We start from the raw sequence: 12,997 nt of genomic DNA on the forward strand, positions 1-12,997 counted from the left end.
ATATTGCTCCACTTCAGACTTCTCTTAATTTGATTTGCACCATCTCCATTTGGGGGCTAAATATAACCTTTTGAACTCCTGCAAAATAATGTTCTGTATCTTGATTGTGGAGGTTGTTAATGAATCTACACATATGATAAAATTGCACAGAACTCCACACACACACAAGGACATGTAAAATGGTAACTTTGAAAAAGGTCTGAAGATTGAACCAATGTTAAATTCCTGGTTTTGATAGTAAGATAATGTCAGATGTTACCATAGGGGAAACTAAGTAAAAGGTATTCTGCACTATATTTGCAACATCTCGTGAATCCATAATTATTTCAAAACAAGACATTTTTAAAAAATCATGTGTCTGTCTTGCTAAATCCTTCCCACAACTTCCCAGAACAGTAGAATAAAATCCAAATTTCTCATCATAGCCTATGAAACCATGTTCATCAGCCCCTTTCCCCTCATCCCTCCAACCATCACTCTCATCTTCCAGCCCTACTGGCCTTCACTTGATCACAAACAAGCCAAGCTCTCACTAACTTTGGAGTCTTGGTACATGCTTTTCTCTTTGCCGAGACTCTTTCTTCACCTTTGCACCAGGATCAGGTCTTCACTGGGCTGTATAGTATCTGTTATTTAATGTCTGCTTCACTTTCTGTGCTATACAGTTTTATGTCCATTTTTCCACTTTTATAGATATGAATCCTGAAGCCTGGGGAGAGTAGACATGACCAAGGTCAGCCAGTTGGTAAGCTGAGCTGGGCATAGCTCAGATGATTTAGAATCCCAGTCTGTCCCCAGACTCAAGCACTTAGCTACTAGACCCCCTACCCCCTTCACACATGAATTGGAAGAAGATAAGAAGATAAAGAGCCAAGAAATCCAGTTCTAAGCTTCATCTTTAGTTTTGTTATGAAGACAATAAAATCTTGAGGTTATGTTTACTTCAAAAACTAATGAAATAAAACATATATGGAAATGCAAAAGACCTATAAGAGTCAAAATATTTTCTTTAAAATATAACAAATTTGGACCTTTAAAGATCTGAATTCAAAACTTATTAAAGCTATAACAATGAGTGTGACATTATTCTGGAAAAAAGTGTATATCCTCATTCACTAAAAAACAAAACAAAACAAAAAAACCCCAACTCTTACCTCAAAACGTTCACAAATTAACCCCAAATGGAACATAGGCCTTAATAAAAGAAACAAAAATGTATACCATCTCAAAGATAACATAGGAGGAATGCTTTTCATCCTTGCTTTAGGCCAAGATTTTTTACATAGGAAAAAACAAACACAAACCATAAAAGAAAAATATAAACTAGGCAGCAGCTCTTTCTGCCCATGGGTCTTGTCCCCATCCTTTAATAAACCACCATTTTGCACCAAAAAAAAAGAAAAAAAGAAAAAATATATAAACTAGACTTTAATAAAATTAAACATTTCTTGCAGTTCAAAAGATACTGTCAAGAAAAAGAAAACTATCTACAGCCTACAAAAAAATATTTGCAAAACCTGTATCTGATAATTGTTAGGTATCCAGAACATGTAATAAGATAAACAACACTATTAAAAATTAGGCAAAATACTTTAACATATATTTCACTGAAGATGATACATGAATGGTAAATAAGCATATGAAAATAAGTTCAGCATTATTAATATTTAAGGAAATACAAATGTAAACCACTACACATACTCATTTCAATGGGAAACAAAGACTGACAAAACATTGAACGTTGAAGGTATTAAAAAAACCAGAACTCGGGGCACCTGGGTGGCTCACTTGTTAAGAGTCTGCCTTCGGCTCGGGTCATGATCCCAGGATCCTGGGATCGAGGCCTGCGTCGGGCTCCCTGCTCAGCGGGAAGCCTGCTTCTCCTCCTCACACTCCCCCTGCTTATGTTCCCTCTCTCGCTGTGTCTCTGTCAAATAAATAAATAAATAAGTACATAAAATAAAAAAAAAAAAGAAAACCCAGAACTCTCAAACTTTGCTGATGGGAATGCAAAATAATAACAATACGTTTGGAAAACACTGGCAGTTAACAAAGTTAATCATCCACTTATTATTTGATGCAAACTTCTTCATAACCACAGGAGAAATGAAAACCTGTATTTGCACGTTCCCAGCAAATTTATTATCAAAGCCAGGCATTAGATAACAAAAACAAACATCCATCCACAGATGAATGGTAAGAAATTATGTTATATTTATAAAAGGAATACTCCTCATCAATATAAAGGAATGAACTACTGATACAATGAAAAACCCATCAATATCAAAAGCATTATAATTAGTATGGATGTGTGCATCATCTTTATCAACAACTGTCTTAGAGAGACCAAAAGCCCTCCTACTGAGAGGAGATGTTAACAACTAACAAGAAAACCACAAGAAGCCTGGGATATGGCCCTGGGTGCCCAGTTTTGATGGGCCAGCCTGAGGTGAAGGAATCAAAAATTTTTTCCTCTCCTCTGAGCTGTACTAAATGGAGAAAGATTGAGGACCAGTGGGAGTTGGGAGAGAGCTTTTCAATTCACACCATGGTCTCCTCCACCAAAGTATAAATCTCCCTATCCCGCCTGTCCTGTCCCAGACCCTGCTCCATCTGTTTCATTTTAAATGAGCTGCACCATTTCTCAGTGAGGAAATTCTGGCCTTTCTTTGCCCTTCCTACCAGCTTCTATACATACGCCCTCTGGTCACATTGTCATGGTGCCTACAACAACGGTCACCTGTGCATCCTCCTTGTCCCCTGAGTGACCCATAGTGTGTGTCTTTCTGCCTCATCCCTGAATTTCTTCTGCCACCTCCTCCTACATGCCTCAGAGTCCAGCAACTTCAGGATCTTGTGTCCATGCCCAACTTAAGCCATTGAATCTCCTACCTACGTGTCTTCTACTGGATCATCACATACTTTCCCCCTCATTTGGGGAATACTTACATCCAGATTTTGGTAACTCTACCTTCATTTCTTTATATATTCCACAATGATGCTTAGTAGCATTCTGTGTTAGCCACTGTTTCAGAAGCATAAAGCAGAATATCCCTTCCCACAAGTTGGATCACGACCTTAGCTCTTTTATGCTTTCTACGTCATTCTTGTGTCCTTTGCCTTTCAGATGTTATCTTCATTCTGATCATCTGACTCACCAATTCTTTAAATATCTCATTCTATTTATTCTGCCCAGTCCTATCTTTATAAATGTTTTCCATGACCAATATTTTCTTAATTTTTTAGCATATCTTCTTCTTCCTATAGCTTTTGTCTTTCTTCAGCTCCTTGATTATTTTTTTAAAGATTTTTATTAATTTATTTTAGAGAGAGAGAGAGAGTGAACAAGAGGGAAAGGAGCAGAGGGAGAGAGAGAATCACGAAGCAGACTCCCTGCTTTGTGCAGAGCCCGACGCAGGGCTCCATCTCACAGTCCTGAGATCATGACCCAAGCAGAAACCAAGAGTTGTTAACCAACTGAGCCACCCAGGCGGCCCTCCTTGATTATTTTATCTGCTTATTTGAATTTCTTTGTACTCTCTTCCATCACTGTTTTCCAGACGTCTGTTTACTGTGATTTTTTGTGATTTTTGTGATTTTTTCCTTATCTAATTACTTTCCCTGGATGTATGAGTTGTATCTCATATACACATGTCTCTCACATGTGTATGGAGGAAAGGCCAAAGTCAGGCCATGTGCTCTGGCGGATGCAATGAGTATGAAACAAGGGGAGGGGGTTAGAGAAAAGAGCCCTGCTCCCGCTATACTAAGCAACCAGGTCATCGGTTTTCAGCTTAACTTGGCCAGGGTGCAGGCATCACCTGAACTGTCATCCAAAAGGTCTGTTGGATGAGAGAGGATGGCACAACAGCCCAGGGACAGCTGATCAGCCTGACTGCTCCTCCAATCCTCTTGCCCTGATATTGCTGCCTATTCCAGCACCATAGATAGGGGAGGTACATGAAGGTATTGGCTGCCCTAAGGCCCTGTAGATGATAAATGAAATAGCTTTCTTTAGCTTGTCCTCAGCTCTGGGCTTTCATCCAAACAAGTCTGAGATGGCCTAGATTTCCCCATATTTTGGAACAGGACTCTGGAAGTTGCTCTTACCTGTGCTTCCCACTAACTTCTAATTTCTCTTCCTTGATTTTGAGTTGTAGGCAGCAGCCCTTGAGAGAGCGCCACCTCCGCTGGATCCTGAAGCCATCTTTACGTTTCTGCTCTATCCATCCTTCTGTGGTTCATCTGATGCTGCCCTCCCTGCAGCTGCCATGTCTGTTTAGGCCATAATGTCTCACATCTGGAATATTTATTTCAAATGGACACATAATTAATGAGAACTTCCAAGTGCCCAGCTCTATATACACCACTCTAGATACAGTATAGAAAAAAAATTTCTGTCTGTGAGTTGGTTAAATTCTCTGGGGAGGGACAGATAATACAAGACAAGTAAGAAAAATATAGTTTATCTGATGAAGATCATTGCTATAGAGAAGAATAAAGCAAAGAGGGTGACTAAAGACCGCCTGGTAGGAGTGGGGCACGGAGATGTGAAGAAACACGTCCAGTGCAGCCGCGGAGGGAAGTTGAGGAGAGCTGTGGGTCCCTTTCCCAGGAGCAAAGGGAAGGGGGAATAAAGACCCGCGGTGGGAGTGAGGCTGCAGGTGGGAACTGTGGGAGCCTGTGAGGCTGTGATCTGAAGCCAGATCAACAGGGCCCCCAGGCCACCGTCAGGAAGCTGGCTTCACACTGTGTCTGTGACGCTTGGAGTGTGGTCCAAGGGCACTGCTGTTCTCCACACTCGCTCCTGTCTTTGGCAAGGAAAGTACCTGAGCAGACAGTAAGGGTATAAACTCAGGACAAGTTACAGACATCTTATGTCTGTTGAACCTGATGACATAAGAGCCCTTGCACTTGGAATGCCTTTGTTTTCTTGTTGGCTTTGCATTTCTGTTAATTCATTTCTGTTGCATTTTGTGAAACTGTGAGTCTGTGACATTTTGGGGAGTGGGGAGGTCCTTCACCAAGGGTGGTTTGCGCTCTGGCAGAGTGACTCTGGAAGCCAGCCGGGAGCTTCTGCAGAGGAAGGACATGGTCAGACGGTTATACACGGTCCTTGTGAAAGCTGCTTCGAGGATAGAAAACTGGCAGGAGGAGAGGAGGCCAGACGGGAGCCGACCCGACCAATGAGGCATGATGGGGGCTGCACAGTAGAAGGTGAAAGTGGTTTGACTCCGGATATGACTTGAAAGTAAAGGACAGACAAACATGGTGTTTGGTCCCTTCCCTCAAAAAAAAAAGCCATTCCTTCTCCTTCCCCAACTTTCCCTCATCTTGTACTGGGTGGTCATTCCCACTACAAAGAGTCAGGAAACAGAAATGCTAAGTTTCCAAAATCTATTCCTGCCACTTTTCCCCAGTGAGTACAGGGTGCCCCTCCCAGCTACCTTTCAAACCAGGGATCTCTCACCATTGTAACTCCTCCATCTCTGACAGATGAGTCTCAGACATCATGCGCTTTCTCAACATAAAATACGAACCCATCTCTCCTTTCCCATTCAAATGATCTTAGTCTCAGCCCCTCTTTTTTTCTGGACTAGGAACCCCTCCTGGAGGTCCAGGTCCCCTCCTCTGGTGGGTAAAATCACCCTCTGACTCAGCAGCCTGGGACTTACACAGGAAGCAAGAACAGTAGCCTTGTTCTCTGCCAAACTTGCAATCCACAAATCTCAGAAAATTAGAAAGTATTAGAAAGTTTGTGTGAGACTCACTTAAGACAAAACTTGGCCACAATTTATGTGAAACTAATGTTAATCTTTGTATTCCCACTCAGTGTGAGTGTTGTTACATGTCACTGCAGAAATAGTGTGTTCCAGGGTTCCTGGGTGGCTCAGTCAGTTAAGCGTCTGCCTTCAGATCAGGTCATGATCCCAGGGTCCTGGGATTGAGCCCCACATCAGGCTCCCTGCTCTGTGGGGAGTCTGCTTCTCCCTCTGCTTCTCCCCCTGGCTTGTGCTCTCTCTCTCTCTCCCTCAAATAAATTTTAAAAAGGTCTTTAAAAAAATTTATTTTTTATTTTTTTAAAGATTTTATTTATTTATTTGACAGAGAGAGACACAGCAAGAGAGGAGGCACAAGCAGGAGGAATGGGAGAAGGAGAAGCAGACCTCCTGCTGAGCACGGAGCCCGATGCAGGGCTTGATCCCAGGACCCTGGGATCATGACCTGAGCCGAAGGCAGACGCTTAACGACTGAGCCACCCAGGCGCCCCTAAAAAATTTTTTAAAAAGAAATATTAGTGTGTTTAGAGAAGATAGTCCATATGGCGGAGGAGTAGGAGACCTTAATTTTGTCTGGTCCCAGGAATTCAGCTAGATAGCTATCAAATCATTCTGAACACTTGGGAACTCAACCAGAGATCTAAGAAAAGAATACCTGCAACACACAAGTAGAAAAGCGACCCCTTTCTGCAAGGTAGGAAGTGCAGAGAAGTGAATCCAAGTTGACATATGGGAAGATAAACTGCCAGGGGGAGGGAGATTCCATAAGCTGGCAGTTCTCAGATGTGCTGACCAAGTGGAGAAAATGGTTTGACCAAATGGCTACAGACCAAGGGAAAACTGGTCTGGCTGCCACGGATACAAAGTTGGAGGTGGCTGTGCTACAGGAAAGTGTGGCAAAGATGGGCATCACATCCAGGATGGAGTTTGAGAACTGGTTCACTGAAGAGACCCTGGGTGTTTCTGGCACCCTGTACCTGCTGGACTGGAGAAGCTGCATCAACAGCAGGACCAAGCTCTCCAAGCACCTGGTGGACCCTAACATGCGGACAGGACAGCTGGAGCCTCTGCTGTCACAGTTCACCGAGGAGAAAGAGCTGCAGATGACGAGGGTGCTGCAAAGGATGGACATCCTGGTGCCACTGAGATGGGCATGCGGCTGACTGTGGACATGGAGCAGCCTACTTCCAACTGGCAATCAGCCACCTGACACTGGAAATGCAGCGCAAGTTCAACGTGGAGAAGCCACTCATCTTCAACACTTACCAGTACTACCTCAAGGATGCCTATGACAACGTCACCCTGTACATGGAGCTGGCTCACCATGAGGGCTGGTGCTTTGTGGCCAAGCTGGTGTGGGGTGCATATATGGCCCAGGAACATACCTGCACCACAGAGATCAGCTATGAGGACCCCATTAACCCTATGTACCAGGCCACCAAGGCCATGTACCACAGGTGCCTCAACTATGTCCTGGAGGAGCTGAAGCATAACACCAAGGCCAACGTGATGGTGGCCTCACACAATGAGACACAGTTCACTCCATGCTGTGCAGGATGGAGGAGCTGGACCTGTACCCTGACAATTGCCAGGTGTACTTTGGACAGCTACCGGGATGTGTGGCCAGATCAGCTTCCCAGTGGGTCAGGCGGGCTCTCCTGTGTACAGGTATGTGCCCTATGGCCCTGTGATGGAGATGCTGCCATAACTGTTCCACCGTGGCCAGGAAGACAGTGGTGTCACGAAGGGTACCTGTTGGGAGCAGCAGCTGCTATGGCAGGAGCTCCAGCAGAGGTTCCGCACAGGCAGCCTAATGGTTCCACCATCCAGCCTAATGTTTGTAGGCTACCATCATCACCCACCTTCAGACTCAGCCTCTGGCCCTTACCTGGGCTGAGGGTTCCCAGGGCCCTCAGGCTAGGGTGGGACTCTGGGTGGCCCCCAGGCCAATGCCACAGCTATAGCCCAACCCCAACCTCATATGGATTCACCTTTTTATGTCCAGAACTGTGAGACCTGCTGGAAGTGGGGCCTTAGTGCCCCTCTGGCCCCTGCTCAGGATGTGGGCACTCGGGCTGTGTCTGATGCCTGCCAGAGCCACTGGGAACTGTCAGGAACTGCCTTTCAACAAGTGGGCATGACCCTCACCTCTGTCTGCCCTCATGACCTTGGACCTGAAGGACCACCTTCTGCCAGGGTTCATCCAACCCACACCCCTTGAACCCCACAGGTGGGCAGTCACCAAACTGGGGCAAGCTGGCCGGGTCAATAAACCACTTCTTCTGCAGCCTTCAAAAATAAAAAAGAAGTGAGAGTGATCACATCGGAGAAGTGATATGGCAGCGGAGTGCAAAATCAGAACTTTTAGAAGTCGGCTCCAGTGAGGGATGTCCCTGCCTGAAAGGCACTCAGATGGTGAAGCAGGGTAGAATCCTAGGTGGGACAGTGTGGTCTCAGGATCCCAGGGTCACAGAAAGAACGGGGGTGACGGAGTGTGGCAGAGCTCCCAGACATTGCAGGGGGGGGGCTGGCTACAATCAGCGAGCCCAGGAGTGGGCTTTCAGCCCAGTGTTGCCACAAACCATGAACCAGGGCTCAGACAGGTAACCGCTCTCTGAGCAGGGGCCCAGCAAGCAGCAGAGCCACAGCAAGACCCCCCCTCCCCCAGGAGAAGCAGCTCAGGAGTGCGCCGCTGGAGTTTGCAGGGTTTGGAGACTTGAAGCAGGGTCTTGTGACTGAGATTGAAATGCTGCATCACAGGCTGGGTGAGCACAGAGTGTGGATAGAGACAGGAGTGACTGACGGCTTTTCCCTGAGGGTGCACTGAGGAGTGGGGCACCGAGTTTTGGCCCCAAGCTTTGGCTCCAGGGCTGCAGATTGGGAGGCTGCTAATTTCATTCTCATCCTCTAAAGCAGCTTGGAAAGTCTTCAGGGAACAAAAGCCACGTAGAACAATCGGGATGAGCTTACTTAGCCTGGCCCCCTGGCAAGGGCGGTGCAATTCTGCTGGGGGCAAAGGCACCTGAGACTCAGCACAACAGGCCCCTCCCCCAGAAGATCAGCAAGAACATCTGGCTAAGACCAAGTTTACTGATCACACAGAACTACAAAACGAGCATTAGGGGAAAATAGTATATAGAATTCATGGTTTCTTCCCCCACATTTCTCTAGTCTTCCAATTTTAATTTTTTTCTCTTCCCCTTTTCAACCAATTTCTTATTTTATCAACTCTTTAAAAAATTTTTAAATTTATTTTTATTTTTTAAAGATTTTTGTTTATTTATTTGACAGAGAGAGACACTGTGAGAGAGGGGACACAAGCAGGGGGAGTGGGAGAGGGAGAAGCAGGCTTCCCGCTGAGCAAGGAGCCCGATGTGGGGCTCGATCCCAGGACCCTGGGCTCATGACCTGAGCCGAAGGCAGATGCTTAACCAACTGAGTCACACAGGTACCCCTTAACATTTTTTTAAATTTTCATTTTTACAGTTACATTCTATCCTTTCATTGTATTTAATATTATTTGTGCGTGTATATATATATATATGTATATAGTTTTTCTTTCTTTACAATTTTGGGTTGTAGTTTCTTCTAACAAACAGACCAAAATACACCCAGAATCTAATGTATTGCTCTGTTCTGTTCACCTCTTTATATTCCTTCTTTTCTTTGTCTTTTAATTTTCATTTTTATAGTTACATTTTATCCTTTCATTATATTTAATTTTAGTTTTGTACATATATAAGTTTTTCTTTCTTTAGAATTTTGGGATCTAGTTTTCTAACAAACAGACCAAAATACACACAGAATCCACTGTATTGTTCTGTTCACCTGTGTGATTATATTCTCTCTCTTTTTTTAATTTTTTTTTTTCCAGTTTCAGGTCTCTTCTGATTTGCTTAGTGTATATTTCTCTGGGTCATAGTTGCCCTTTTTGCATTTTGTTCTCTCATTTATCTATTCTTCTCTGGACAGAATGACAAGACAGAAAGACTCACCACAAAAAAGAGAACAAGAGGCAGTACTGTCAAGGACCTAATCAGTATGGATATAAGTAAGATGTTGGAACTAGAGTTCAGAATAACGATTATAAAGATACTAGCTGGGCTTGAGAAAAAGCATAGAAGACACTAGAGAATCCCTTTCTGGAGAAATTAAAGAACTAAAATCTAATCAAGTTGAAATAAAAAAGGCTATTAATGAGATGCAATAAAAAATGGAAGCTCTAACTGCTAGAATAAATGAGGCAGAAGAGAGAATTAATGATATAGAAGACAAAATGATGGAGACTAAAGAAGCTGAGAGAAAGAAAGACAAACTACTGGGATCACAAGGGGAGAATTTGACAGATAAGTGATACCATAAAGTGAAACAATATTAGAATAATTGGGATCCCAGAAGAAGAGGAAAGAGAGGGAGGGGGTAGAAGGTATACTGGAGCAAATTACAGTGGATAACTTCCCTATTCTGGGGAAAAAAACAGGCATTCAAGTCCAGGAGGCACAGAGAACCCCCACAAAATCAATAAAAATAGGTCAACACCTTGACATATAATAGTGAAACTTGCAAATCTCAGAGACAAAGAGAAAATCTTCAAAGAAGCCTGGGACAAGAGGTCTGTAACCTACAAGAGTAGAAACATTAGACTGGCAGCAGACCACAGAGCCTGGCAGGCCAGAAAGGACTGGCATATTATGTTCAGGGTGCTAAATGAGAAAAGTATGCGGCCAAGAATACCGTATCCAGCTAGACTGTCATTCAAAATAGAAGGAGAGATAAAAAGCTTCCAGGACAAACAAACTAAAAGAATTTGTGATCACCAAACCAGCTCTGCAAGAAATACTAAAGAGAATCCTTTAAGCAAAGAGAGAGCCCCAAAGTAACATAGATCAGAAAGGAACAGAGACAATATACAGTAACAGTGACTTTACAGGTAATACAATGGCACTAAATTCATATCTTTCAATAGTTAGTCTGAATGTAAATGGGCTAAATGCCCCAAACAAAAGACACAGGGTATCAGATTGGATAGACCAATCAATTTGCTGTCTGCAAGAAACTCATTTTAGACCCAAAGACACCTGCAGATTGAAAGTGAGGGGGTGGAAAACCATTTATCATGCTAATGACATCAAAAGAAAGCTGGGGTGGCAATCCTTATATCAGACAAATTAGATTTTAAACCAAAAACTATAATAAGAAATGAAGAAAGACACTATATCATACTTAGAGGGTCTATCCAACAAGAAGATCTAACAATTTTAAATACCTATGCCCCTAACATGGGAGCAGCCAATTATATGCCAATTAATAACAAAATTTAAAAAAACACGTTGATAATAACACAGTAATAGTAGAGGACTTTAACACCTCACTCACTGCAATGGACAGGTCATCTAAGCAGAAGATCAATAAGGAAACAAGGTCTTTGAATGACACACTGGGACAGATGGACTTCACAGGTACATTCAGAGCATTCTATCCTAAAGCAACAGAATACACATTCTTCTCTAGTGCACATGGAACATTCTCCAGAATAGATCACATACTGGGTCACAAATCAGGTCTCCACTGGTACCAAAAGATTGGGATCACTCCCTGCATAGTTTTAGACCACAATGCTTTGAAACTTGAACTCAACCAGAAGAGGAAATTTGGAAAGAACTCAAATACATGGAGGCCAAAGAGCATCCTACTAAAGAATGAATGGGTCAACCAGGAAATTATAGAAGAATTTAAAAAATTCATGGAAACAAATGAAAATGAAAACACAACTGTTCAAAACCTTTGGGATGCAGCAAAGGCAGTTCTAAGAGAGAAGTATATAACAATACAAGCCTTTCTCAAGAAACAAGAAAGGTCTCAAAAATACAATCTAATCTTATACCTAAAGGAGCTGGAGAAAGAACAGCAAATAAAGCCTAAAACCAGCAGAAGAAGAGAATTAATAAAGACTAGAGCAGAAATCAATGAAATACAACCAAAAGAACAGTAGAGCAGATCAATGAAAGTAGGAGCTGGTTCTTTGAAAGAATAAGATTGACCCCTGGCCAGACTTATAAAAAAGAAAAGAGAAAGGACTCAAATAAATAAAATCATGAATGAAAGAGGAGAGATCACAACCAACACCAAAGAAATACAAACAATTATAAAAAACATATGAGCAACTGTATGCCAACAAATTAAGCAATCTGGAAGGAATGATGCATTCCTAGAGATGTATAAACTACCAAAACTCAAACAGGAAGAAATAGAAACCTTAACAGACCCATAACGAGAAAGGAAATTGAAGCAGTATAATAAAAAATCTCCCAGGAGGGGAGGTGACTCCGGCTGAGGAGGAGGACGCAGAATGAGGGCCCTGCGGGTCTCCCAGGCGCTGGTTCGCTCTTTCAGCTCAACCGCCCGGAACCGCTTCCAGAACCCAGTGGCTGAGAAACAGAAACTCTTCCAGGCGGACAATGACCTTCCGGTGCACTTGAAGGGCGGGGGAACCGACAACATCCTGTACCGAGTGACCATGGGGCTCTGTCTAGGGGGTACCGCCTATAGCCTGTACTGCCTTGGCTGGGCCTCCTTCCCTCACAAGAAGTGAGACCAAGAAGCTTGCAGAACCTGCACAAGCATCAATAAATATGCTGGCTCTTTGGGGAACCCAAAAAAAAAAAAAAAAAACTCCCAAAAAACAAGAATCCAGGGCTGGATGGCTTCCCAGGGGAATTCTACCAAACATTTAAAGAAAAATTAATACCTATTCTTGTGAAGCTGTTTAACAAACAAACAAAAAACAGAAATGGAAGGAAAACTTCCAAATTCTTTCTATGAGGCCAGCGTTACCTTGATCCCTAAAGCAGACAAAGACTCCACCAAAAAGGAGAATTACAGACCAATATCCCTGATGAACATGGATGCAAAAATTCTCACCAAAATACTAGCCAATAGGATCGAACAGTACATTAAAAGGGTTATTCACCACGACCAAGTGGGATTTATTCCTGGGCTGCAAGGGTGGTTCAACATCTGCAAATCAATCAGTGTGATACACTACATTAATAAAAGAAAGGATGAGAACCATATGATCCTCTCAATAGATGCAGAAAAAGCATTTGACAAAGTACAGCAAGCACCCTTTCTTGATTAAAACTCTTCACAGTGCAGGGCGCCTGGGTGGCTCAGTCGTTAAGTGTCTGCCTTCGGCTCAGGTCATGATCCCAGGGTCC

At 43.2% G+C, this 12,997-nt stretch overlaps 1 protein-coding gene and 1 pseudogene across 1 annotated transcript; both read left to right on the forward strand.

The window, feature by feature from the left end:
* The first annotated feature begins 724 nt into the window (after positions 1–724).
* Positions 725–7,677, forward strand: LOC114200977 (proline dehydrogenase 1, mitochondrial pseudogene; annotated as a pseudogene).
* Positions 7,678–12,106: 4,429 nt separating this feature from the next.
* LOC114200962 (cytochrome c oxidase subunit 7A1, mitochondrial) lies at positions 12,107–12,439 on the forward strand. Its single transcript, XM_028093367.2, has one exon. It carries the CDS (start codon positions 12,130–12,132, stop codon positions 12,370–12,372), a length of 243 nt encoding a protein of 80 aa, XP_027949168.1. The 5' UTR covers positions 12,107–12,129; the 3' UTR covers positions 12,373–12,439.
* Positions 12,440–12,997: the final 558 nt, after the last annotated feature.

Source organism: Eumetopias jubatus, unplaced genomic scaffold, assembly GCF_037043125.1.
Source record: "Eumetopias jubatus isolate StellerSeaLion01/CBP00866 unplaced genomic scaffold, mEumJub1_p1.0 scaffold_10, whole genome shotgun sequence".
Classification (NCBI taxonomy): Eukaryota; Metazoa; Chordata; class Mammalia; order Carnivora; family Otariidae; genus Eumetopias; species Eumetopias jubatus.